General features: G+C 42.3%; 1 protein-coding gene across 2 annotated transcripts in view; it reads left to right on the forward strand.

Annotated features, from left to right (window-relative positions):
* TPH2 (tryptophan hydroxylase 2) overlaps positions 1–26,458 on the forward strand; it is a 108,418-nt gene that overhangs the window by 63,534 nt on the left and 18,426 nt on the right. For both annotated transcript variants that reach the window (XM_049695001.1, XM_004281901.3), the window contains exon 9: positions 5,033–5,159. In XM_049695001.1, coding sequence (XP_049550958.1) covers positions 5,033–5,159 — 127 coding nt within the window. The remainder of the gene's footprint in view (positions 1–5,032; positions 5,160–26,458) is intronic.

The following is a 26,458-nucleotide window of genomic DNA, read 5'->3' on the forward strand; positions in this document are numbered from 1 at the left end:
TTAGCTAAAGTGTTGGCTTCCCTGTTATTTAGAACAAATAAAACCTATAGCAATAGGGTTTCAAAGACAGATGTGCTGATTTGGGATGGGAAGCAAAGGCTGCATGCCCACTCACTGCTTCTTAAAAGCTTTAATTTACAGCAAAAATAAAAAGTTGTTCAACGCGGGTGAGTCAGCTTTGAAAACTGATAAGAGGAGAAGAATGCCAGACCCATTTTGAATTTGAACTTAACAACTAGGACCCTTCTTTTCCCAGCAGCAAAGTGATTGCAGCTTCCTTAGAATGATTTAAGAATTCCCTGGAGGCATTTTGCCCAGGTCCCTTTGTAAGCTTTAGAATCCTCCTAACAGGGCTTATCAGAGAAGATTCCAATTTAGAGCAGCAAAAAGTTTAGTGTCTGATATCAGCTCTAGCTTTTCTTTTTCTTTCTTTCTATTTTTTTTTTCAAAAGGAGACATGATGTTTTACAGTGTTAACAGTTTTGAAAGGTCCTACATTTCCAGTGAACACAGTGCTTCTGTGAAAAGGGCTCTGAGAAGCATTATTCAGGCGAAAATGCATCAAAGGGATGTGAGTTAAAAAGAGAAAAGTTTGCCGTTGTGGATGGAGATTGGAGGCAGCGTGTGCTGACAGGTGCAATTATGGCCAAATAATTGAATCTTTTAAGAGAGATCTGGTGAGATAAGGCAGTAGTTGTGGACTCACATCGGAAACCTGTTCATAATTAGATATTCAGGGTTCCAGCTGTGGATGAAACACCAGCATAGGGATCGTGAACTACTTTACAGACAGGACATAATAGCTATTGCACTTTGTGAAGCGGTGTGAGACAGCATGACTTCAGTCCCACGGAAATTAATTGATACAAAGTTTGAAGAGGAGGCTCAGGCTTCTCCTGCAGATTCCCAACAGTCTGGAATCTCTTTCAGCCCCTGAAAGCTAGTCACCCCAGCTTCCAAGTCCTTTGGTCTCAAAGAAACTAAAAAAAATGTCAACTTTTCAAAGTTAATTAATTGCTTTAATTAGCAACATTAAACATCTTTCTTTGTTGTCTGAAGAGTTTCCAGGGACTTCAGTTTCCTTTGTCTATACCACGTGTCTTAGCCAAAGACACTGGGATGAGAACAACCCAGTGTTTATTTCTGAGAATGTTCCACCAAAGTCATAAACAATAGTAACGTTATTTATGGTCTTGAAATATAGGTGTTTGAGCCTTGATTCAGTGAGAAGTGGGGTTCCTGTAGGAACTGCATCTCTACTTGCTCAGAGATCTGAACAGCAGTTCCTTCTTAGGGTCTGTACGTGGAGACAGAGCGGAGAAGAAGGTACAAAGTAGCGCAATCATTTCTACTTAGAACAGGGCAAAAGCATCCCGAGCATTCCATTAGTAATTCTGTTAGAATTCTTGCTTCAGGCTTTCATTCTTAATGAAACAGTATAACTTATTCTGCTGTGTTGTATGATTTTTTTCTTTCAAATTTATACTTTCTCTTCTGTGTATGGTTGGATTACCTTGTAATGCTATTAAAGGTTCTTAAGTTGGCTGTGGGCTATAGGTTTCTGATAATTACACCTTAACTTAAATTTCAGGTGATAGCTCCTTTTCTACCACAAAGAATTGACTCCAAGTCTTTGGATCTCTCGTATTTTCCTTCTTCTTTCCTTTTTTAACTGCCAACTTTTCACTTTCCCTTCTACCTATAAGCCTTTGGACTCCATTGGTACTTAGGCAGGTAGAAGATTGTCTTCTTCAAGTATTTAACAAGCTCAAGAGTAAACCCAGTTTTGCAACAAGAATCCACCACTGTAACCATGACCTGTCCCATTCTCACACTGGGAAGCACCCAGCACTGTGCCTGGCCCATCGGAAGCATTCAATACCTGTTGGCCACAATAGTTGTTCTTTTAGCTACTGTTTAATTTATTTATTCATACCATGAGCTAATACTCACCATCTTTAGTATTTCCCTGGAGTTTGACATCTGGTCTAATTTTGAAATTATTGTTGTCATATTTTCTGCCTGGTTCAGTAGGAGTGTTTTAGTACTTACATCATAAGCTACAGTGGGGGTACTGAGATTTATCCATGGTGGGCCTCTCAATTCCAACATTGGTGCAGACTGCATGACCTTTAAAAAACTGATCACAGGAGTGCGTCTGCAGGGTCCACTCTCAGCATAGAAGTATGCTGAATCAAACACCTTTAACTGATCGCTAACTGAGTCAAGTGCATGTGGAGGAGTAACTTGCTACCTAGTGAGCTTTCCTTACCACCTTTCGTTGTTCCTCAGTATGTATGTATGTTTGTATGATGTAATTTTAATGGCATTAAATTTGGGCAGCTCAAAATTACATAATCACATTTAGCTTTAGTTTTAAGTACTAGTTGCTTGAAGCCTGTTCAGGGTGTTCCGAGCATCTTCTGTTACGACAGAGGGTCTCCACCCTGCCTGTGTCTTATACCTGCTCAGGCCTGTCCCAGAGAGTCTGACTGCATTGCTCTTATGTAGCGCCCAGTCATTGTTGTTTTTGTTTTTTTGTTTTTTGCGGTATGCGGGCCTCTCACTGTTGTGGCCTCTCCTGTTGCAGAGCACAGGCTCCGGACTTGCAGGCTCAGCGGCCATGGCTCACGGGCCCAGCCGCTCCGCGGCACACGGGATCCCCCCGGACCGGGGCACGAACCCACGTCCCCCGTGTCGGCAGGCGGACCCCCAACCACTGCGCCACCAGGGAAGCCCCATTGGTATTTTTAAAATGGCTCCTCGGGTAATCTGGAGGGTTGAGGACTGAGTGGCAGGAAAAGAGACTTAGGACACACTGGCTACATTTTTTACCTGTGCTAACCAGCTTGGTTAAACGTTCTCCACAACTGAAGCTGTGCCCCGCCCAGCCCTTCTCGTTTACTCCGCCTTGTAAGTTAATAGAACAGAAGGAGCACAGCTTTGAGTCAGAGGAATTTGATTTCAAATCTTGTCTGTCTCATATTAACAGTGTGTCCTTGGGAAAAAAAATGCTTAAATTTACTGAATGTTAGTTTCCCCATTTGTCAAATGGGAGTAATAAGACTTCTTTGTAAGTGAAGATGAAATTACTAATGGGATATGAAAACATTTAGCCCAGTACCCAGCACATAATAGACGCTCAGTATATGTTAGCTTTCTTTTTTAATAAATTTATTTATTTTTGGCTGCGTTGGGTCTTCGTTGCTGTGCACGGGTTTTCTCTAGTTGCAGCGAGCGGTGGCTTCTCTTGTTGCGGAGCACGGGCTCTATGCACGCAGGCTTCAGTAGCTGTGGCTTGAAGGCTCTAGAGCGCAGGCTCAGTAGTTGTGGCGCACAGGCTTAGTTGCTCCGTGGCACATGGGATCTTCTTGGACCAGGGCTTGAACCCATGTCCCCTGCATTGGCAGGCGGATTCTTAACCACTGCGCCACCAGGGAAGGCACTACGTTAGCTTTCTTTTTTTCCTCCTTCTGTCTTTAATTTCTTCATAGGTAAAATGAAGGGCTCTGATAACATTTAAATTCTCCTTATGCCCTAAAATCCAATGAGTCTGATTCACCACCTTAAGGAGTGTGACTGGAGAGTAACCACCACATATGCTTTTCCACAAATTCAATTTCTGTACAAAAAGGAGGCTGTTGGCACACAGTTGATAGAGAATGAATTTGGAGTTTCTTTCAGTATCATGTCCACGTATTCATTTGGCTGCTTTTTCAACCTGATGTGTCTGGGAAGTGGCTGGCCAGGGTTGGGCATGTGGTTTGAGCTGTGGGAACAGAACTTTTTGACCAAGTAATGCCATATGTCTTATGTTGGCACCCATCGTCTGCCCTTGACCACCATTCCCTTGCTTCAGCCTCATGACCATCCAACTTACTTTATACTTGTGATATTGGTGGTAGTACCTGGCATTTATGTTATAGCATCTATTTGAAGTGATACACTTAGGAGGAACTCAGGTGAAATTAGGAAACATCTTTCAGTTACTACCTGGCTCATTAGTTTTTGTCAAGAAAATAAAATATTGTTGCCTTTTGATTCATTTCCAGTCATATATTCCAGGATAGCTTGGTATCAGGAAACGGTTTGTGATTCATGGCAATGACTCAGGAAGGCATCCGCCTTGCTTCATGGTGACACATACCTGCCTTTGCCTGGTCTCTGGCTCCAAGTGAAAGCACAGGCAAATGAGAGAGGATGTAAACTTCTATTATTACCTAGTTCAGGCTAGTCAAAGCAGGGGACTGGGAGGGTCTTCCAGTGGGAAGGCTCAAAAGAGTTGCTTGTGTTATAGACAGATAAATGGTCCATGGGAAAAGACATCTGTTGATGACAATAGGATCTTCTGCTGTTTCCCAGTGCCCTGCAAAGTGTAACATGGGATGCAGTGTAACTTAAGGGTTGAGAACAAGAGTTTAGAAATCATGATAAGCTGGATTCAAGTTTTGGCTTTATCATTATCTGTAGCAAGAATTGGCAAACTTTTTCAGTAAAGGTCCAACTAGTAAATGTTTTAGGCTTTGTGGGCCATATGGTCTCAGTCACAACTACTCAACTCTGCCGTTTTAGGCAAAAGGAGCCATAGACAATATATTAATGAACGGGCATGGCTGTGTTCCAATAAAACTTTATTTACAGAAACAGGCAGTAGGCCAGATTTGACCTGCAGCCGTAGTTTGCACACCCCTGGTCTATAGAATATTGCACCAATAAGTTACTTTAATTCAAGTTTCTCTTGAGTATTCAAAGAGACAGTGCATGTAATAAAACACTTAACACATGTTTGGCATATGATACGCTCTTGAAAATAGTAGTCACTATTATTTTGTTAACATATTATATATCACATAATTTAAGATGCCATGGTTGTAAGATGTATCTGGATTTCAGAGTTGATAAAAAATCTTAAGATTGGTGAAATTTGGTAACATTAATTACAGTAGCAAGGTTATAATTAGAATTTTAGGTCTTGTTCTGCCAGTGATAGCTTAACTTGTCTAACATTTCTCTGTGATGTTTTTCTTTTCAGAGACACATGTCACGAACTCCTGGGACATGTCCCTCTACTTGCGGATCCTAAGTTTGCTCAGTTTTCACAAGAAATAGGCCTGGCATCTCTGGGAGCATCAGATGAAGATGTTCAGAAACTAGCCACAGTGAGTTCATTTTCAACCTAAAAACCCATTTTGTTTATGACCATTCGTAAGGTAAAGAAAGTTTTAGAGTTACTGACTATGAGTGATAAGGCAAACACTCTGGAGAGGGCATGGCGTCTTTACTTTTCCCCATGTGTGTTCCTTTGAAGCGCAATGTGTTCTTGGCCTATTAACTGTCAAAATCTTTGTATTTTATCCTTCTCATTCAGGGATTGGCTAGATTGTAAATATTTGAGGCTTGCAGGTCATGAGGTCTCTGTCATAACTACTTAGCTCAGCCAGTGTGGTGTAAAAGCAGCCACAGACAGTACCTAAATGAATAAGTGTGGCTGTGTTCTGATAAAACTTTATTTATAAAAGCTGGCAGTGGGCCAGATTTGGCCTGTGTGCTGCAATTTGCCAACTCTTGTTCTAGTTCAATGTTTATTTCCTAGAAACATTTGTAATAATGAAAATTATGCATTTATGGTAAAGTAGAGGTTGTACTCAGGATTATTTCTGATTAGTCAGTATGGGTTTGGTCAGACACAATTTGAGCCAGCAATAAGCAGCTCATGCTAAACAATTATTATAAGTGCAAAACCAGAAAAAGAGTTAATAGATACTATGGTCTCAGCAAGGTTCTTCTCAAAACAATCAGTATGAGAGGAAAGGTGTCATGTTGGCGGCTACCTTTAAGCTGCTGAAGAGCCAGCTCTAGCAAGCTCATATGCCACATCCTAGCCCCATTTCAAGGAGCCCCGAGTAAGAAAGAGCAGGTTTAGCAAGCTCACTTAGCTACAGGGTCCAGTCTGTTAGCCTCAATGAGCAAAGGTACTGGAGGGAGAAAATATAGGATCCTAAATTGTGTGTATTTGACACAGACACACATTGATGGCATATTAGGCATGTAGGAATATTCTTCACTCCCACCAAGAAACAAGTGTTCTCCTAGATTTCTTAAGATGCAAAGCCCTTTCAGTATACCTTTGGTTTCCTAATTTTGATAGAGATACAGGAACTGAGAAATATTTTTCTACTAAAAGAGAAATCGCAGTGCAAAAGCCATGCTGTTGGCGTCAGTGTGGAGATGAGCAGGGTTGAATGGGGCCTGCGGTGGACTCAGGAGAGCATGCCTCTTCTACAGCACGAGGCTGCCAGATGGGAATGTGGGCCTTTGTGTGGCTGGACCTCCAAAATTTTGAGAGAGGCTGGAAATCTAGATTTCTAAGCGAAATTTAATGATTTAAAAATGTTGGCTCTTGGGCTTCCCCGGTGGCGCAGTGGTTGAGGGTCCACCTGCCGATGCAGGGGACACGGGTTCGTGCCCCGGTCCGGGAGGATCCCACATGCCGCGGAACAACTAGGCCCGTGAGCCATGGCCGCTGAGCCTGCGTGTCCGGAGCCTGTGCTCCGCAGCGGGAGAGGCTGCAGCGGTGAGAGGCCCACGTACTGCAAGGAAAAAAAAAATGTTGGCTCTTAAAAAGAAATCTATCATTACAAGCTGAGGAAAATATATTTGTAGACTGAATTAGGAGCTAGGCTTCCAATCTGTAACCTGTACTCCAGGGATTGTATCTCACCTATATTGGCTATTACTGTGTTACAAGTAATTCCAAAATTTAGTGGCTTAAAACAATAAACATTTATTATCTCATAGTTTCTGTGTTCGGAGATTTGGGAGTAGCTTAGCTGAGTGGTTTTGGCTTAGGGACTTTCCTGTGGTTGGTGTTAAGATGTGGGCTGGGCCCATAGATGTCTTCAGGTTTGGGAAAGTTCTCCCAAGATGGCTCAGTCATGTGGCTGTTGGCAACAGGCTTCCTTCAGAAGAGAGAGAGAGAGAGACAGAGACAGAGAGAAAGAAAGAGAAGGGAAGAGACAGGCAGACAGAGATAGTTACTGAGGGAGGAAGTTGTAATGCCTTTTGTGGCTTGATCATATGCTGATCACATCAGCCACATTTTATTCATTAGAAGGGACTCACTTCAGCCCATACTCTAGGGGAGGAGAATTCGTCTCCACTGTTTGGAGAAAGGAGCATCAAAATATTTGTAGATGTATTTTAAAACCACCACAACATAAGTCCTGTTATTTAATTCTCACACCTAAGCTCCGGCTTTAGACTCCACATTTTGGAACTTTTCTGTGCCTTTCAAATTTCTCTTGAAATGTTCTGGTTTCAGCCTTTGATCCCTACAGTTTATACTCTTGATCAGAGATGAATGTTTTGCTTACTAGTCTTATTCTGAACAGCTACAAACTGGGATTCAACCCTGCCAGGCTGTGTGTGTGTGTGTGTGTGTGTGTGTGTGTGTGTGTGTGTGTGTGTGAAATGATGATTGATTAATTGCATCATTCAAACTAACATTCACAAAGAATATGACAGGGTCCTCACTTTTCAGAAATTCATAGTCTATATAGATAAAACTAAGATTTGTCAGAGGAGAGGAACTTTGTGCTGAGTCTTGAAAGATGAGAAAAAGCCAGCCAAGTGGTGAAGGAGGAAAGGAAGAGTAGAGGGACAGTTTCATTTAGAATAAGAAATCTTTCTGGTTTGGGGGCTACACAGGGAATGCCAGTTCACCAGTTTAGAGGGCAATGCTGAAGCCAAGGATTGCCTTTTGTGTTCATTTTCTATCATTACAATGAACAAATTACTCCTGACTTAAAACAATATAAATCTGTTATCTTACAGTTTCATAAAGTTACAAGTCTGACACACTTCTCTCTGGGCTAAGATTAAGGTGTCAGCAGGACTGTGTTCCTCTCTGGAAGCTCTGGGGGAGAATCTATTTCCTTGCTTTTTCCAGCTGCTAAGGGCTGCCTGCATTCCTTGGCTTGTGGCCCCCTTCCTCCATCTTCAGAACAGTAATGCTGCATCTCTCTGACCTTCCTACCATTGTCACATCTGTCTCACTCTCTCACTGACCATTGCTTTTTTTTTTTCTATTTTTTTTTTTTTTTGCGGTACGCAGGCCTCACACTATTGTGGCCTCTCCCGTTGCGGAGCACAGGCTCCGGACGCGCAGGCTCAGCGGCCACGGCTCACGGGCCCAGCCGCTCCGCGGCATGTGGGATCTTCCCAGACCGGGGCACGAACCCGTGTCCCCTGCATCGGCAGGCAGACTCTCAACCACTGCGCCACCAGGGCAGCCCCTGACCGTTGCTTTTAAGGACTGATGTGGGGTCTACCTGGATAATTCAAAGGTATTCATTCAAAGTCCATGTCTGCAAAGGTGACATATTCACAAGTTCTGGAGATTAAGACATGGATATCTTTGGGGAGCCATTATTGTTTCTATTTTTACACTTGCAAGATAAAACTAATAATTGAATCTTGAAACCTGTTTTACTAGGGCCAGTGAATTTGGAGAATGAGTAAGTTTTCTCTTGGAATTTATATTCTTTAGTATGGTTCCAACACCCCTGGCCATGGATTGCCCTAGCCCCAGTAGCCAAAACCACTTCCATCTATTAGAGATCATTAGATCATTAATCTTGTTTCTCTCACTTTCTTTTGTCCTCTTTTTCAGTTGTTCTTTGCCTAGAATGTACCTGCTTTTCTGTAGAAGCCAGTTCAAGTCAACAGATATTCTTTAAGTGGCTAAAGAATCCTAGGTACCATGAGGTAGGAATAGGGAAAGGACAAAGAAGTTGTACTTACTTCAAAGAACTCACGATCTAGTACACAAAAATACAGAAAACCCAGAGTCAGTGTTAACTTTTATTTACGTACATAAGCAGATATGTAGGAGAAGTGGATTTAAGGTCAGTCTTCTAAGTGCGTGTGAATTCTGAGTTCATTGTTGGAGACTGGGGCTCAGAATCGGGCAGGGACCAGCAGAGAGGTTCTTCTCTGTATAGAAATAATTGGTGACAGGTTAGGGAGGATCGAGGGTCTCCCAAGGGAGCCAACATGTCTGGAACCTCATAGTAGCTTTGACTTTAAGTCTTTTGAAAGTTTATACCAAAGAGAGTATAAACTTTCAAAAGACTGAAAAGATTTGAGTCTCTTCTAAATGCAGTGGAGAAGTTCGGGCTGGGGGTGGTGCCTCACCAAGGTCTTGCCTGATCTGCTCATTTCTCTTTTCCTGATGTTGCATGTTGCCCCTACCTCAGCTCTCTTTGATTTTCTGTCTCTCACAAGCCTTGCAGGTCCAATATTTTCCAATGTTATAGACTGCCCACTTACTTGGAAAAGCGTTTTGCAGACCAAAGAGAAATTTGGAAAGCTTTTTCCATGTGATGGGGAGAATATGGAGGAAGATGGGCTCAGTGTGAGGAAGCTAGGGAGGTTTTTCTCTGAAATGATACTGTAACTGCCATTGACTTCTAGAACCACGTCCCAGCCCTCAGTTAAAAACAAAGTGAATAGAAAACTGCTGGAAGTTGGTTTTAAAAGAAAACACAGGGCTACCCGGGTGGCGCAGTGGTTGAGAGTCCGCCTGCCAATGCAGGGGACACGGGTTCATGCCCTGGTCCGGGAAGATCCCACGTGCCGCGGAGCAGCTGGGCCCGTGAGCCATGGCCGCTGAGCCTGCGCGTCTGGAGCCTGTGCTCCGCAATGGGAGAGGCCACAACAGTGAGAGGCCCGCGTACCGCAAAAAAAAAAAAAAAAAGAAAAGAAAAGACAGATTCCAGCCAGGCAGTTTCACAGTAAACCCAGGAATAAATAACCTACTGGATGGCATGCATATTAAGGACTGTCAAGCCATATACTGAAGCTAGAAGACCAATTTAAGGACCCCATTGCAAGCACTAAGAGATTAAGAGATAAGCCCTCACTGGGAGGGGTAAAAAGGTCCAATGGTAGGGGAAGCGTGGTGGTTAGCGAGGCCTCTTGGCTGTCCAGATGAGAAATGGAGGTATTATTAGCTGATTTCCTCCAAGTTGTGTTCATTAAGTCCCCTGAAAAAGTACTTGAATAAAATGAGAGATGAGATGCACCAAAGGAGAAAAATCCATAGAGGGGACAAATGGAAAACCACAGAAATCACTACTTATGCAGAACAATGAGACAGCCCATATTATTCTTTTACTCTAGGTGAGATTTATATTATTAATGACTCTGTTTGTGTAGTGCCTGCTTTTCCTTGTTTAGTGAATTTAAGCACTTTTGAAAAAGAAAGTCATGCCTGGTGAAAGTAGACACTTAATAACTTTCTGTGATGTGCTGTCAACCAATCCATCTAAGGCAGAAAACAGCCTCCCCCAAACATAATGGGCGCCGCCAAACTCTTGTTTTGTTCAAAGCTGCTTCTGAACTTCTGGGTCTGATTTCAGAGGGACTAGGTGATTGCCTATACCTACTGCCTCTTCTTGCTATATTTCTGCATGATATTTATTTTGACATTTTAATAATGCTCATTTTTGAGAATGAAGCTATCCCTGTTGTTTTATGTGGGCATGGTGCCTGCTCCCTGAGAACCGTTTAGATGAAACTCTTTTGTATCTGAAGAAATTGATGATGATGCTTGGTAACTGTATGTGAAATGCATTGTTATCCATGTAAATAATTTGCCCTCTGGTGGGTAATGAATAAGGCTGCTGGATTTGGCAGCTGCACCCTTTTCATACTCATCATAGCTGTCCAGGTTCTGTGCATGATAGATCTGCAAAAGGATGCCCCAAAAGGGTTGCAGAGCGCGTGCTGTAATTTTCAGACCAGCCATTTCCCACTGTAGTACTGGCTTACATGGATTTAATAGATGAGTGTCTTCTTTAAGGACGGTAATCGTAAGTGCCTTCAGGGGCCAGACAGGTAGCCAGTATGTGTGAAATAGCCTGGTAGAAGATAACAAGGAGTACGGGAGCCTGTGGAGAACTAGAGAATACACATTACATTACACCTAAAGGCCTTCAAATTCAAAAGTGAAAATAAAACAAAATGTTCTTTGGCTGCAAATCATGTTTGCAAGCTGAACCAGAACTCTAGGCTCTCAGTTGCCAGCCCTTGTATTTAAAGTTAGATTATACATTATACTATACCACGCTGAGTGACCAGCCCATGCTAGATTCATCTTTATATCATATCGGAGGTTCTCAATGACTGCTTACTGGACAACTGACTGTTTTTCCCAAGAAAGGATGGCTATTACCATCTTCATTAGAAATAAGTATCTTATTGCTATTGAGAGGTGACTGGTTTTGCATTACACCTTTAAACCGTCACAAGCATGACTGTCATACATGTATGCTGAGCATGTGTCAAAGGTTTATTTAACTCAGTCATGAGGGAGAAGCAAGATGGTAGATGTAGCTCCAAGAAGAATTTGAGAGACAGACCATCTAGTCACTGGAAGAAAGAATCCTGGAACAAGGTGCAAAATGCTTTATGTTCTACAGGGCAAAGAACTGTAACCTTGAAGTTATCTTTTCTACCAGGCAGAAATCATTTGCATGTCTAGTGGACAAAAATAACTTGCAATTTGTCAGTCTTCATAAGATTTACAGCATCTGGGCCTCAATCAATATAAATATGAAGTCAGACAAAGGGTACATTCCCTAGACCAGTGTTTTTCAAACGGTAATGTGTATAAAATAACCTAGGGATCTTGTTATGAGTCAGATTCTGGCCAAGTAGGTCTGGAATGGGGCCTGAGATCTGGCATTTCTGATAAGATCCCAGGTAAAGCTGATGCTCCTCGTTCAAGAGAAGCGGGTGACCGTTACAGGTGCACCTGTTAGACAGTGCTTGAGTATGTCTTTCAAAAGGCATGTGGGGCTTCCCTGGTGGCACAGTGGTTGAGAGTCCGCCTGCCGATGCAGGGGACACGGGTTCGTGCCCCGGTCCAGGAAGATCCCACATGCCGCGGAGCGGCTGGGCCCGTGAGCCATGGCCGCTGAGCCTGCGCGTCCGGAGCCTGTGCTCCGCAATGGGAGAGGCCACAACGGTGAGAGGCCCGCGTACCGCAAAAAAAAAAAAAAAAAAGGCATGTGGTAAGCTTTTAGCTTTATTTCCATATTCAATACTTTTGCTAAAAACTAAGCTAATATGGTATTGCCAGGTAAATATTGTGCAGTGTGACATGAGTTTATTTAGGACTTATTCTGGGCCTGAAAATGGACCCTTGTGTCTCCGAGTGCCATGTCACTGCTTCCATTTTGTGTGTCTGCTCTCACACTCACCTGCCACCTGCTATTTTGCCGTATGACTTATATCATTCAATTTTACAGGAATGCACAAACAGAAACTTGCTGATCAGGTACATTTAGGAACTAGTCCTAGAAAATTATTGATTTGTCTTTCCCCACATGTTAGGAAATGTAAAGGGACGCCTTTCACCAAACACTGTGTGCCATACTATGATGCAGATGGCTTCAATTCAGTCTATTCACTTGTCACATCATAAAGGCATTTGAAACAGACAAAGCTGTGCATCATTTGTTGGAGAAAGCAATCAGTAGGAATACACCACAGATGTTTCCCAAGCAGAATAAATCGGCCTCTGGCCCATTTGGAATTTTCCCTCTGCAGAGAGTTTTAGGTTATCCATTCAGTTCTGTCAATCCCAAAACATGTTTACCTTCACTTCCTGATGAAGGGCTCCTGTCACTGGGTCTTGGTAAAGCTGATGAGCAAAGCGTCTTGGCCGAGGGTAATGAAGGAGTAACCAGAATGTGTTACCAGAACATTAGTTTCATGAAATGTTACAATGAGTTTTATGCCAGAAGGGATCAATGGGCAAATATATTTGGGAAAAACTGGGTTAAGTGAAGTAAACAGCTTTGTTTTCAAAGTATAGGATTTTCAGGCCCTTTAATAAGATAATGTGCAGAGCGAATCGTATAAGTGATAAAAATTTTATTTTTACAAACTGACCACGTTCCCTCCATTTTAAGATGCCATTAAATTAATTTAATAGTTTTTTTTAAAGGGGAAAAAGATTCAACTAGCAAAATTTTTTGACATTGTTTGTGAGAAGCTCCATTTTAGAAACGTTAAAATGTGAACTTGAAAATTAAGAAAGTACGTTATATGGTCACTGAAGTCTCTTTTTATGGAAGACATATTAACATCCCAAGCTATTAATATTCCGAGGAGCACAGTTTAAGAGATACGAGTCTAGAATGTTTTTTGAAAGGGTGAAATTCACTGTGAGCAGAGACCTGATCACCAGCTAATTTTTTTGTGGGAAAGGGCTGTCAAAAAATTAGTAATATAGGGTTCTGTTTGTACTTTATCAAAGCAAATAATTTATTAGTTCCAAGTAAAAAGTTTGCATTGTTTGGGGTTTTTGATGGCCATGAATCAAGTGTGTTTGAATTTCCAGGTATAACCAGAACTTTTTTCATGCTGAGAACAGTAATGAAATATACAGTCAGCCTTAAACTAACAATTGACTATAATTCACATTAGAAGTATAATTGTAAAGGTAACCTTAGTTTATGAATTCCTAATTAATGTTTTCCTGTCTGTGGAGGACCTTAGCTTGTTTCCCGGTCTCTCATGACCTTGCCTACCTGGCTGGGGGTGGGGAACTTTCGGCTTTTAAAAGACTTATGCCCAGCTCTACTTCTTTCTGAAGATGGATGACATTCCAAATGACCATTTTAGGGCTTCCCTGGTGGCGCAGTGGTTGAGAGTCCGCCTGCCGATGCAGGGGACACGGGTTCGTGCCCCGGTCTGGGAGGATCCCACGTGCCGCGGAGCGGCTGGGCCCGTGAGCCATGGCCGCTGAGCCTGCGCGTCCAGAGCCTGTGCTTCGCAACGGGAAAGGGCGTAACAGTGAGAGGCCTGCGTACCACAAAAAAGAAAAAAAAAAAAAGACCATTTTAGTATCTCTACAGAAAGCTCAAAACAAGCCCCAGGCTTATTTATTCCATGTAGCGTCTTTGAACTAGTTCAGCTATTTGGACCATTTGAGACAAAGCTGACAAAAAGCTGGAAGGAGTGCACGTTTATACATTCTTAATTGAGATGTTTGGGTGGATGGTGAGTTTGTGTGTTATTTGCAAGAGTAACTTAATTAAAAGTTAATAATATCTATTCCAACTCATTACTTTCACTTTTATGTCTTCTGTGCATATAGAAAAGTGGTCTTGCCTTGCAAGGAGCCCTGTATTGTTTTAACTAGCCCCTTAGAACTTCACTTCTGTCCTTTGTCATTGTTTTCACTACCCCCTCCCTTGGTCTTTTTCTACCTGAGTGCTCCAAGGCCACACTTCCTTCTGACTATACTCTCTTTTGAGATCTTTGATATTGGAGCTAAGGGTATTTTGCTCTAGCTGTATGTTTCACTTACAATATTCATCGTTGACATTACAGGTGTTTGTCATCTATTTATATTATGATGAGAATACCACCGTTATTTGGAATTAAAAAGTGAGCTCTCCATTGCTCGCTATGTTTAGAAACAAATCTATTTGCAATCCGGAATAGTTGTACATTTTTTGCAACTCAAATCTTTCTTCATCATTTGTAACTGTATCCTAGGGGCCTCAGAGAGCTATCATAATACTGCAGATGAAAAAAAAGACCCCCAACAACCTATTTTAGATATTTGGAAACTCATAAAAATAGAGCTGCTTTGGTACTGTTCATTCTCTGTGTGCTAAGCTCTGTGCCCACTTGATTTTATCCTTACAGTAGCATTGCAAGTCAGCAGTTGGAGTCTCAGAACTTGATGAAGATGCTCGTAGGATGTTTTGATGGAGAGTATGGGGTATGGTGTGGTGTGATGTGGTAGGAAGGGTCTGAACCTGAAGTGAGCCCAGCAGGGTTTGAGTGCCAGCTTTGTTTTTTTTCTAGCTTTATTGAGAGATAACTGACTTATTTAAGTTTAAGGTGTACAATATGTTCATTTGATATACTTATCTATTTTAGAATGACTACCACGATAGCGTTAGCTAACACTTGCATCACCTCATATAATTACCATTTCTTTTTTGGGGTGAGAACATTTAAGATCTACTCTTTCAGCAACTTTCAAGTATATAATACAGTGTTATTAACTATTGTCAGCATGCTGTACGTTAGATCCCCAGAACTTATTTATCTTTTAACTGGAGGTTTCTGTCTTTTGACCAATATCTCCCCTTTCACCCCAACCCCCATCTCCTGGTAACCACCATTCTAATTTGTGTTTGTATGAGTTCAGCTTTTTTAATAAATTTATTTATTTCTTTGTTTGTTTATTCATGGCTGCGTTGCGTCTTTGTTGCTGCGCACGGGCTTTCTCTAGTTGCAGAGAGCGGGGGCTATTCTTCGTTGCGGTGCGAGGGCTTCTTACTGCGGTGGCTTCTGTTGTGGAGCACGGGCTCTAGGCATGCGGGCTTCAATAGTTGCAGCACACAGGCTCAGTAGCTGTGGCTCATGGGTTATAGAGCGCAGGCTCAGTATCTGTGGCGCACGGGCTTAGTTGCTCCGTGGCCTGTGGGATTTTCCCGGACCAGGGCTCGAACCCGTGTCCCCTGCATTGGCAGGCAGATTCTTAACCGCTGCGCGTACTGCAAAAAAAACCAGGGAAGTCCGAGTTTTTTAGATTCCACATATAAGTGATATCAAACAGTATTTGTCTTTCTCTGTCTGACTTATTTTACTTAGTGTAATACCTTCAAGGTCTATCCGTGTTGTCGCAAATGGCAGGATTTCCTTCTTTCTCATGGCTGAATAATATTCCATATATATATATATATATATATATATACACACCAGGTTTTTATCCGTTCACCCACTGATGGACACATAGGTTGTTTTCATATTTCAGCTATTTTGAATAATGCTGCAATAAACATGGGAGTGCAGATATCTCTTAGAAATAGTGTTTTCATTTCCTTTAGTTATATACCCAGAAGTAGAATTGTTGGATCATATGCTAGTTCTGTTTTCAAGTGGTTTTTTTTTTGTTTTTTTTGGTGTTTTTTTTTGCGGTACGCGGGCCTCTCACTGCTGTGGCCTCTCCTGTTACGGAGCACAGGCTCCAGACGCGCAGGCTCAGCGGCCATGGCTCATGGGCCCAGCCGCTCTGCGGCATGTGGGATCTTCCCGGACCAGAGCACGAACCCACGTCCCCTGCACCGGCAGGCGGACTCCCAACCACTGCGCCACCAGGGAAGCCCTGTTTTCAAGTTTTTGAGGAACCTCCATACTGTTTTCCTGAGTGGCTGCAATAATTTACATTCCCACCAGTAGTGCACAAGGGTTCTCTTTTCTCTGCATCCTTGCCAACTCTTGTTGTCTCTTGTATTTTGATGATCTGAGTGCCAGCTTTGTTACTTCTTGATCTTGTACTCAGGGACAAATTACCTTCCTTATTTGTGCTTCAAATGTCTTCTTTAAAATGGAGATGTTCTTCTACCACTTGATGCTGAATGAGGAGCAAATAAGATGAAATACTTCAAGCTGTATGCTGTGCCATTATCACTCCCACGTATGAGACTACTCGATCTCACCATCACCCCTCAAATCCTAACTGCACTAAAGGCGTTATATTGTTGATTAAATAATTTCAAACTCATTTCAAGCCCCTAAATCCTCTGGATCCTCATCCAGAGCTAACTTCTTCCTGTGATTCAAAAGCCCTGACATTGAATCCTCCTTACTTTCTCTAATCAAAGTAAGAGGGATTGCATTCTTCAAGCACAGAAGATTTGTGCAGTCATTTTAATTTCCATAAAGATGTACAAAAGAAGGAATTTTCTGGTTTAACTACAATAAATTAGGTTTTCAAAATCTTAGACTTGTATTAACAGAAATATCTGTGGTGTAATTCCATTTCTAGCAGAAGCAGAGAGAGATGGTTGAAATATTTTTTAGGAAGAAGAATAGCTGAGGTAATGTTATATCGAACTATAGGAATTTAATTACCCCATCCCACGAATGTAGTTTTCAAATAAAGGAGTCGAAAGGATTTCCAAAGCTATTCTTCTGAACTGTGATATAACAACCCAGAACACATTTAGTAGATGTAAAATGTATTACTGTACATTATGAGCCACAATGAATGAAAGAATAATAAGAAAAGCGACGTGAGATTGAACACACAGTGATTAAAGATCTCTTTGCTGCCTTTGTAGAAATATTGTAATTTGCTTAGAATTTCATGTATTTGTCACTGTAAGGATGGGCATTTCTGGAATATTTCTGATGGGTGGATATCATACTGGGGAAAGGTCTCCCGGAAAATGGAAATGCTCTCATTTGAGGGCTTCGGTACAGACTAGGTATAAATAAGAAATGCTGGGGGTGGGGGGGAATACATCACCTCAGGCCCTCATCATTCTTTTCAGAGTCTGAAAGTCTGTCCTTTATAGTGTCCATATAAAATCATGAAAGTTGTTAAGAGAGTAAATCCTAAGAATTCTCACCACAAGGAAACACATTTTTTTTTTTGCTTTTTCTTTTTTAATTGTATCTATATGAGATGATAGATGTTAACTAAACTTCTTGCGGTTATCATTTCACAGTATATGTAAGTCAAACCATTATGCTGTACACCTTAAATTTATACAGTGAATTATGTCGATTATACCTCAATAAAACTGGAAGAAAAACTATTCCCTTAGCAATGAAGAGACGGCAGGGTGAATTAGGGACTCCTTTACTGAGAAGTCTTTACAAATCTTTACAAAAACCTTCATTTCTCTTCCTTATTACAAAAATGACACATATTCATTGTAGAAAATTTTAAAAATTGGATAAGCAAGGAAAAGTGTCTAAAGATCATTTGTAACATCACAGCAGAAATAACCAGTGTTAATATTTTGGTATAGAGCCTCCTAGTTTTTCTGAAAGGTCATTTTGCCACGTCAAATAAGAACTTAGTAAAGGGGAGTCTTGGCTTTGGAAAAAGAAGCAGCAAGATGTTCATCCATTTATCAAACACTTGTGCTGTCAGGAGGAACTTTATCTTTTACACCAACAGAAGAGAGAATAAATTGGAAGTACTCTAGAAATATGGGGTTTATGACTTTTTACTCAGGTAAGTTGCAAAGTGTTTTAGTGAACATCAGATGTAGCTAATGAGTTTTGTTTGCTTTTCCTTTTATTGTTTTGAGAGAAACGTTAGCACATAGCACTTTTTAAAATTGAAATTTGGTTTTCATATATATTTTAATCTTCAGTCTTCAAATTTTGCATTTTTCTTGTCTCCATTAGTGAGTGCTACTTTTGTCTAATGAATATTCACCCCTCTTCCTGTTCTTTTTTTGGGTAGGATCATGAACCTCCTTCCCCATAGTACTTGATCTCAGATAATCATACAGGTAGGGGGGAAAAGGGAGAGCTGGAATGAAATAGAGTGAACCCTCCTATATATGACGACACTAGGTGGTTTTCCTTGAGCCTGTGCACTTTAGGGACTTGCTAGCGAGGCAGTATAGTGTCGTAGGTATTCAGAGTGCAGGCTTTAGAGTCAAATTACGTGGCTTCACATCCAGCTCTATCACTTACTGGTTGGGTAGCCTTGGATAAGTTAGTTAACCTCTCTGTGCCTTAGTTTCTTCATCTTTAAAATGAGAAAAATAAGATATCAACTCTTGTAGCTCTATTGGGGATTAATGAAATAATGCATTGTAAAGCTGCTTAGCACAGAGATGTGTTCAATAAATGTGAGCTAGTGTATTTGACATGATCGCACTCATAGGCATCGAGGTGGCCACATCAGTAAGACTCAAGTGCAGGAAAGGTCCCTGGAGGGTATTTCTACTCTTCGGGTGACACTGGTTAGTTCTGTAACTTTCAACAACTCAGGTTTTCCCTTCTGAAATGCAGACTCTGCAATTTATATTACAAAGGGGTTTTAGATGGAGCCATCATGCTGCTTTGCAATGTAAAGTGTTTTAACCATAAATAATAAGGGCAAGGCCTCATCTAAATGATGTCAAGCTTCTGCCTGGAGATGGAGGAGGCCTCCCCTGAGTTAATAGCATACCTCCCCTGAGTGCACATAGAGAAAGGCAGGTTGCAGGAGACCGCCCGGGGAGAACAAATGAATAAATATTGTTTGTGCCAGTGAGAGCACGTGAAATAGGAATTCCTGACTAAACTTTTCAAGCAGATCAGGAGTGATGCTGTTCATTGGTACATGCAGCACTCCCTGAATAACTCAAGAAAGCCATAAATTTGGGGTTTCAAATCTTGGCTGCCCACTCCTTATGAGTTCAAGTTCCTGAGAATTTAAGACAGGTGTTTGCAGTTTGGCTGTAAGATGGCTGCATTAACACAAAAGTATGTAAGGAAGTTATTGGAAGAATTCCAGAAGATGTTGTTTGCTCTGCTTTTGAATGTGTCTCCATATTTATACACAGAGGTCCTAGGTTGGTGTCTAACTAGCAAGGCTTGAAAGTTCTCTGTAATAAAACAAGGGGAGATACCTTAAAATAACATACTTCAGAAACGTTTAAACGTTTAGCTCTCATAAACACTGTTTTTGCACTGTTCACCTTTTCTTCTCTCAAATCTAATTAAGAAGAGTTCTTCCCAAGATAAAAGATAAAAGTCATGGCTATAACTGGCTAGAAAGGGGAATTGGACTCTGCTTCTTTGCACAGATGTTTAGCAAAGGCATGACTTTGCTGGATTTCTACTGCATATCTTTTCCATAGCTCTGATAGAATGAATTATGGCCCGTTCATTTATTCATTCAGTGAATGAGCATCTACTATGTGTCAGGCATTAGGAATTCAACTGTAAAACAGGTAGGCATGGTCCTGCTTCTTGGGGACTTGCAGTTTAGTGAGGGATACAGATAAGGATTTATTTATTTATTTATTTATTTTGATGTGAACCATTTTTAAAGTCTTTACTGAATTTGTTACAATATTGCTTCTGTTTCATGTTTTGTTTTTTTGGCCCTGAGGCATGTGAGATCTTGGTTCCCCTACCAGGGATCGAACTTATACCCCCTACATTGGAAGGCGAAGTCTCAACCATTGGACCACCAGGGAAATCCCACAGATAAGGATTTAAATATAACTTAAGTGCAAAGACAGGGAAAGGAAGGCGCTTGGGTCAGGTCAGGTTCAGGGAGAGGAATACATGATCAAGAGTGGTTTCCTGGGGGAATACTTTCTCAGCAGTCAAGTTATTATTTTTTACTTTGCTGTTATATATGCTTACTGAGAGAATAGATGTTAGTACTTCAGGGAACATTTGCATCTTAACAGGCTTTCTTCATATTGCAAAGTGCCTTAAATTGGGTTTCAGGAACTGTTGACCTGTAATTAAGCCTGCCATCGCCTATCCAGAAGGGGACTCTCTGTAGCATCAGAGTCCTGAGACAGGGGATGAGTCAGCCATGAACATGGCTATGGTCTTAGTCACCTCAGAGCAGGGAACCTTCACCTAAATCTCAGCTCTTGCATTGATTTAGCATTTGACACATGTTTATTCATTTGAGTCTCACAATGGCGCTTCAAGATAGGCAGGACTCATGTTATTCTCCCCTGGCACACTCCTTGGTATCCACATGGTGCTATACACAAAATTGGTGCCCAGTAAAAATTTGGCAAGGAAAGGAATCTCCATTTTATAAATGAATAAAGGGAGGCTTAGACAAGTGAAGTGACTTGCCCCAAACCATACAGTACAATAACGGCAGAGACTGAGCTGCTGGATTTTCTGCATCCTGACCTCGTGCACCAACCCACTTCTCAGGAGTTTAGGATGTCAAGGCAACGTGTGATCCGCTGAGGCAGCAGAGACATGTGCTTGGTGTCCTGGAGGCAAGTTATTGTGACAGCAGTGGGATTCGGGCTCTTTAAATCATGCTACCCTCTAAAGGGATTACAAATTAGAGGCTTCTGCTCTGGTTAATGTCTGTGAGGAAAAAAAAAATAGAGTCTACACCTTGATTAAACTTAAAAAATGGCCTGCATTTCCACTTCAGAGGCCATCACATGACCATCTAGATTCCTCGCTTCTCTTGAAAAGACCAGCGCCTCTGGCAGTCAGACTGCCTTTACCCAAGGACACTCTTGGCCAGCGCTGAGTTGCTGTCCCCATTAAGTGGGATACATGATACTGAGTTGGGAAGTGAAATTTCATCTCCAATCACCTGCCCTTTACTGCTCAGGGGACTCTATTGACCAGGGGACGGTAGAGAGAACAGAGGGAATGGCATTCTAGGCAGCGGCAAACATACCAGTTCTCTTGGTGGCCAGAGCTAGAGGGTAAGTTGGTTAAATAGCTTCTCATGAGACACCAAAATATTTCAAGTTTACTGTCTCATGAATTCTCACTACCCTTTAGCAAATCTTTTTTGTGCCCATCAAATAATGCATCTGTATCCAATGTAAGTAGATTGCTGTAGTTTAAAGCAATACTATGTAGTATTTGGTTTTGTGCTGTGTAATATCTTTTTTTTTTAAGATGTTGGGGGTAGGAGTTTATTAATTTTATTATTTATTTTTGCTGTGTTGGGTCTTCATTTCTGTGCGAGGGCTTTCTCTAGTTGTGGCAAGCGGGGGCCACTCTACATCGCGGTGCGCGGGCCTCTCACTGTCGCGGACTCTCTCGTTGCGGAGCACAGGCTCCAGACGCGCAGGCTCAGTAGTTGTGGCTCACGGGCCTAGTTGCTCCGCGGCATGTGGGATCCGCCCAGACCAGGGCTCGAGCCCGTGTCCCCTGCATCGGCAGGCAGATTCTCAACCACTGTGCCACCAGGGGAGCCCTGTAATATGTCTTTTCAGCATAAACATGATGTATTTAATTTTCAACCCAGCCTCATTTATTGTAGTCTCAGCTCTCCTGAACTGGGTTAGTTGCAGTACTGTTGCTCACTGGCAAGGCTCAGAAGACTGGGCTTCCTGTTATGGCTGGTTTCTAGTGTGTGTTCCCCACTGGCCCCGGGTAGGTCTCTGATGTGCTACTTGACTGATCTAGGGTCCACACCCTAGATTGAAGGCACCTAACCCAGTGCAAGCCAGGCCAGGATGACCGTAGGCAAGCTAGACAGGCCCCTATCTTTCCTGACACACACCAAGCTCAGCTGTCACAAAGGTGACATAAACATCAATTCTAGGGCCTGCAGTCACCGAGAACAGAGGCAAACCGGATGGTGTAGTATAAACAACATGGACATTGGGGGTCAGGCACAACTGATTCCAGTCCAGCTCTGTTGCCCCCAAACTTGCCCAAGTAGCTCAACCTAAGCCTCAGTCTTCCCATTGGTAAAATGGGGGGTGTGATTTAGCGCTGGGACATAATAAGAATTCAATGAATGTTAGTTATTCATTTATTTTTCTCCATTTTACAGACAAGGAACCTAAGACTCAGAAAGGCTAGGTAACTTTCCTAAGGTCAGGGAAATGGCAGAGCCTGTCTTTGAACCTTGGTCTTCTGCTCCAAAGTCAAGCTCTCAAACCACCATATTATGTTAGCTTCACATCGCCTGCCTCTGGGGGTTGTGGTGAGCGTGATGTAAGGTGTTTAGCTCAGTGGTAGAGTGTAGGTTTCAGTCATTGGCAGTGATGATTAGAGGTAGGGGAGCTCAACTGAGCTGAAATTCTATCTAGAGCTTCAGTTACCTATAGACCCTTGTTGTCACAGGGACCCCAGTTCATAGGTAAGTCTTTCCAACCCTATTTACCCATATAGATGGTTAGTGTTGACTCTGAGTGTGAGAGATGATGATGGTAGTGGTGTTGGTTAGTGAATGGAAAAGAAACATGACTTCATTAATAAAAGCTTAATATAGAGGACAGCTTAGTGCAACGTGGTGGTAAAAATGGCTCTCCCTGTTAAACGTAGTTTTCTCTCCAGTTTTCAGACATACAATCATTTTGCAAGATTCTTGGTCTTGCCTGGAAATAAATAGGTAAGCAAATGCCAGCTCTTTAGTCCTAATGTCTGGGAGGGCGTCGCTTTTCCTAACACAGGGATAAAAATAAAACGACCCTCTAAAAGTGGTGGTGACGACCCTCAGCTTACTTGGGAGTCAATGAGAACCTCATTTTTCATACAGGCATTCGAGAGCTGACCTTTAAAATCACCACATCTGGGGAGAATGTGTGATTTGATGCAGAACATTTTAAAACGTGCCAAAGGATGAATGGATGAGAATGTGTTCATCAGTTTTCTTCTCCTTCAAGGAGCTCAGAGTTGCTTAGGTTATAAAAGTCAGTTCTTGGGCACTTCCAAACCTATAGCATTTGCTTCAGTAGGTCTTCTGTGCAAAGTAGATTAAAGCACATATATACACGGAACGCTGATCCATGCACCTGGTACGAAAATGATGGGGGTGTGTGTCTGTGTCCTCAGAGTGAAGGTAGCCATTTCAAGGTAGCTAGTTATACAGTAAGTTCAACAAAGTGTCGTTTGGAAAAAAGATGGAATTTCTCTAAAAGAAGAGCCAAACTCTGTGAATCGCTTTGTTATGGAGGCTCATGCACTACATCTAGGGTCCAAGCAGTAATTCTGAATATAAGACCAGCTTTTGATTTGTGAACCCAAATACCTGCAGGCTCAGAAGACATTAAAAAGAAGCTTATTTGTATCCCTAAAGCCCTTTTTTAAAGAGCCACAGACTTTTGTGGAAAACGGAATTGGACGGGTGGTCATCTCCCAAATTCATCTCCAGGAGAAAATAGCATCTGTCTGATCTCATGGGTCATCATCTGCTAAATGAGGGTCCAGGCAGGGATGCTGATAGAAATTCCTCGTGGGTGCTAATTCTGAACAGTCTGGGCAGTGAGGCACTTCGAGGGCGGGATTGATCACAATCCCCCCATACCCCGACCAAGCATAGTTAGCATTTTTCTTGACTCGTTTCCAGTCTTAGAAACAGCAAACTGAAAAACTTTCCCCCTTATGTTTTTGGATGAGGATCCAGATGTCAGAATTGGCGAATTTTCAGAGTTGTTCCTTGTCACGAAGCCACTTAACCACAAGATTGCTGAGCTTCCGCAGGAGATACCTGCCAATCAGCCGTCATCCTGGCTCCTGAAGGCCTGCGAGAAGGCCGGTTCCTCCCTTCCTTACTGGCTCAGAGGCCCATTGGCTTTTGTCGAATGGGGCATAGAGAGAGGTCAAGGGACTGATCTATTTCTGAAGCTATAAGTAAAAAATGATCTGATGGCTACAGTAGAGGGGTTTTCATCTTTTCAAAATGTCTGTAATGTTGGAATATGTGCTGAGGGTAGTAGTTACTGATCTGGAAGATTGGCATGGACACTGCTGGCTTAGCCTGCTGGGAAATTCTTCTTGCTTCACTGTTTCCTCCCTTCCTTCAATATTTGCTAAGCACCTGCTACATGTCAGGCAGGGGGCTAGAGACCAGCCATGAAACAACAACGAAAACAAGTCAGACCCTGTGCCTGACCTCAGAGTCTGGTGGAGGGAGAGGCAAGAAGACTGGAGATTTCTTTCTGGATCTGAAAGTACAACACTGATGGTAGAAGAAGGGCACCTCATCTGGCAGACCAGCAGGAATTCGGCAAAGGGGCCGAGTGATGACAAGAGCATCACAGGCAGAGCAAGGGTGGTGTGCGAAGGCCTAGATGGGAAGCTGAAAAGAGCGTGTCCGTCTGCACAATTGCAAATTGTGCAATTCCCTGGGTGGGGGGCGGGGGGGCACTGGGGGGTGGGCAATAGCGAGGGAGGGGGCTGGAGGAGGCAGGGGCCCTAAGGTCCCTGAGGGTCTTTTCTGCCATACGAACTATGGACCTGTACTCTAGGCTGGTGGCGACAGCGAACATTTGTAATTGGGCCACCATATGGCCATCGAGACCTGACATTACGCCCTGGGGGTGGAGTGTCTTAGAGTGGATCCTGTCGGAGTTTTAGGGGTGGACCAACGGCTCAGGTGGCCCTGATATTAAGTGAGTGCTTGTCATTTTGCTAGTCCATGAGCAGGGGGCAAGGGATGAGAGATGTTTCTTTTTTCTTTGTCTTTTTTTAAATTAAAAAATACCATTAAAGCCTGATGTAAAAACTAGTAAGTGTTACATGATACTAAGGCAGGTGGTCTCCTTTGAAGTTGAAAATGCTCTTGGATAAGCTGAAGAAGGGGCAATAAAACTGAAATGGCCAGAGGGCACTTAAACAAATCATCCATTTGTTCTTGAAAGCAACCAAAAAAGATATAGGAAAGGGTAGTTAAGAAACACACAGAAAAATCCTGCCTAAAACAGTGCTGCTGAAAATTGCCTATGTCAATGTGTTCTTCACTAAAAGCTGTCTTCTGCTGACGCTTCTTTTTCTCCCTACGGGTGTGCCTTTTATATATGATGATCAATTTTCCACAAGGATTGCCGTAATGTTTCCTTAGAGCTTAGGTTTTTACATTTTAATTCATTCCATGGCTGTTCTTAATTGCTCTTTTCACAATTCAGGGTCATTGTTTTCTAGCAGACAGAACATACTCAAATCCCAACCCTCTTCTTTTTCTCAACTTGTTTTTGTCTGTCTCGGGTTGAGGAGAACCCCTGAAGAAGGAGGCGGTCTCTACCATTCAAGTGGAGCCTGTGATCTGGTCCATTCTATACTTTGATTTACCTTTAACTTCCTACGATTTGCATTTTGGGTTCCCAGAAATCACTCCCCTCCCCCAGCCCCTCAATATTACTCTTTCCAACAACTTCCTCTCTTCCTGAAATCCCTCTGAGATCCTACTTATCCTTCAAAAAGTCCAACATAAACTTCATATTCCTCGTCTTCTGAGACAGATAAGCACACTGCAATTTGACAGAAATTTATGGTAGGATTAAAACAGCAGGACATTATTATTACTGTTGTTGCTGTTATTTTTATACTAGTCTACCCATTTGTATAGTACCTTTCTTGAGCATAGAGACCATATCTTTAGCTACTTTTGTAATCTCAAGTAGAGCTTGGCACAGTAGAATTGAACAAGTATAAATTTTAAAAGTGTATTGATTAAGTTGTGACCTGCCAAGAGCTATAGTGGTTTTCATTTAGAGGCTCGTGGAAAATATGAGTGTGGAGACAATCCTGCAAGGCATCTGAACAATAATCCCTAGGATCTAGACAGTGACTGGCCCTCGAATCTGTGAACACAGAGCGGGTGGCTTCCTTTGGCCAAGGGGAGGCTTCGAGATGGGGTGCGAGGGGCCAGTGGTTACAGAGCGGCTATAGCCCAGGACTGCAAAAAACCAATGTCTTCCAGCTCTAAGTTTCTAGCATTTCTTACATTTTTGTTTCACACAGGAGTAGCCCAGAGTAAACTAATGAAGCCTGCAAAATCCCCCTTTCTGCTATCTTTTGAAGCCCAGTTCCAGAGGATGTCTCTAGCCAGTAACCCTTGCTCTGCAAACAAAGCCCAGCAGCGGGTAATCGTTGCACCCGAGTGTGATTTGGCTTTATGTGTGACTCCTGGCAGTTTAAATGGTCAAAGAAACAACAACAAAAATTGATGTCT

This window comes from Orcinus orca, chromosome 11, assembly GCF_937001465.1.
Source record: "Orcinus orca chromosome 11, mOrcOrc1.1, whole genome shotgun sequence".
NCBI classification, from domain to species: domain Eukaryota; kingdom Metazoa; phylum Chordata; class Mammalia; order Artiodactyla; family Delphinidae; genus Orcinus; species Orcinus orca.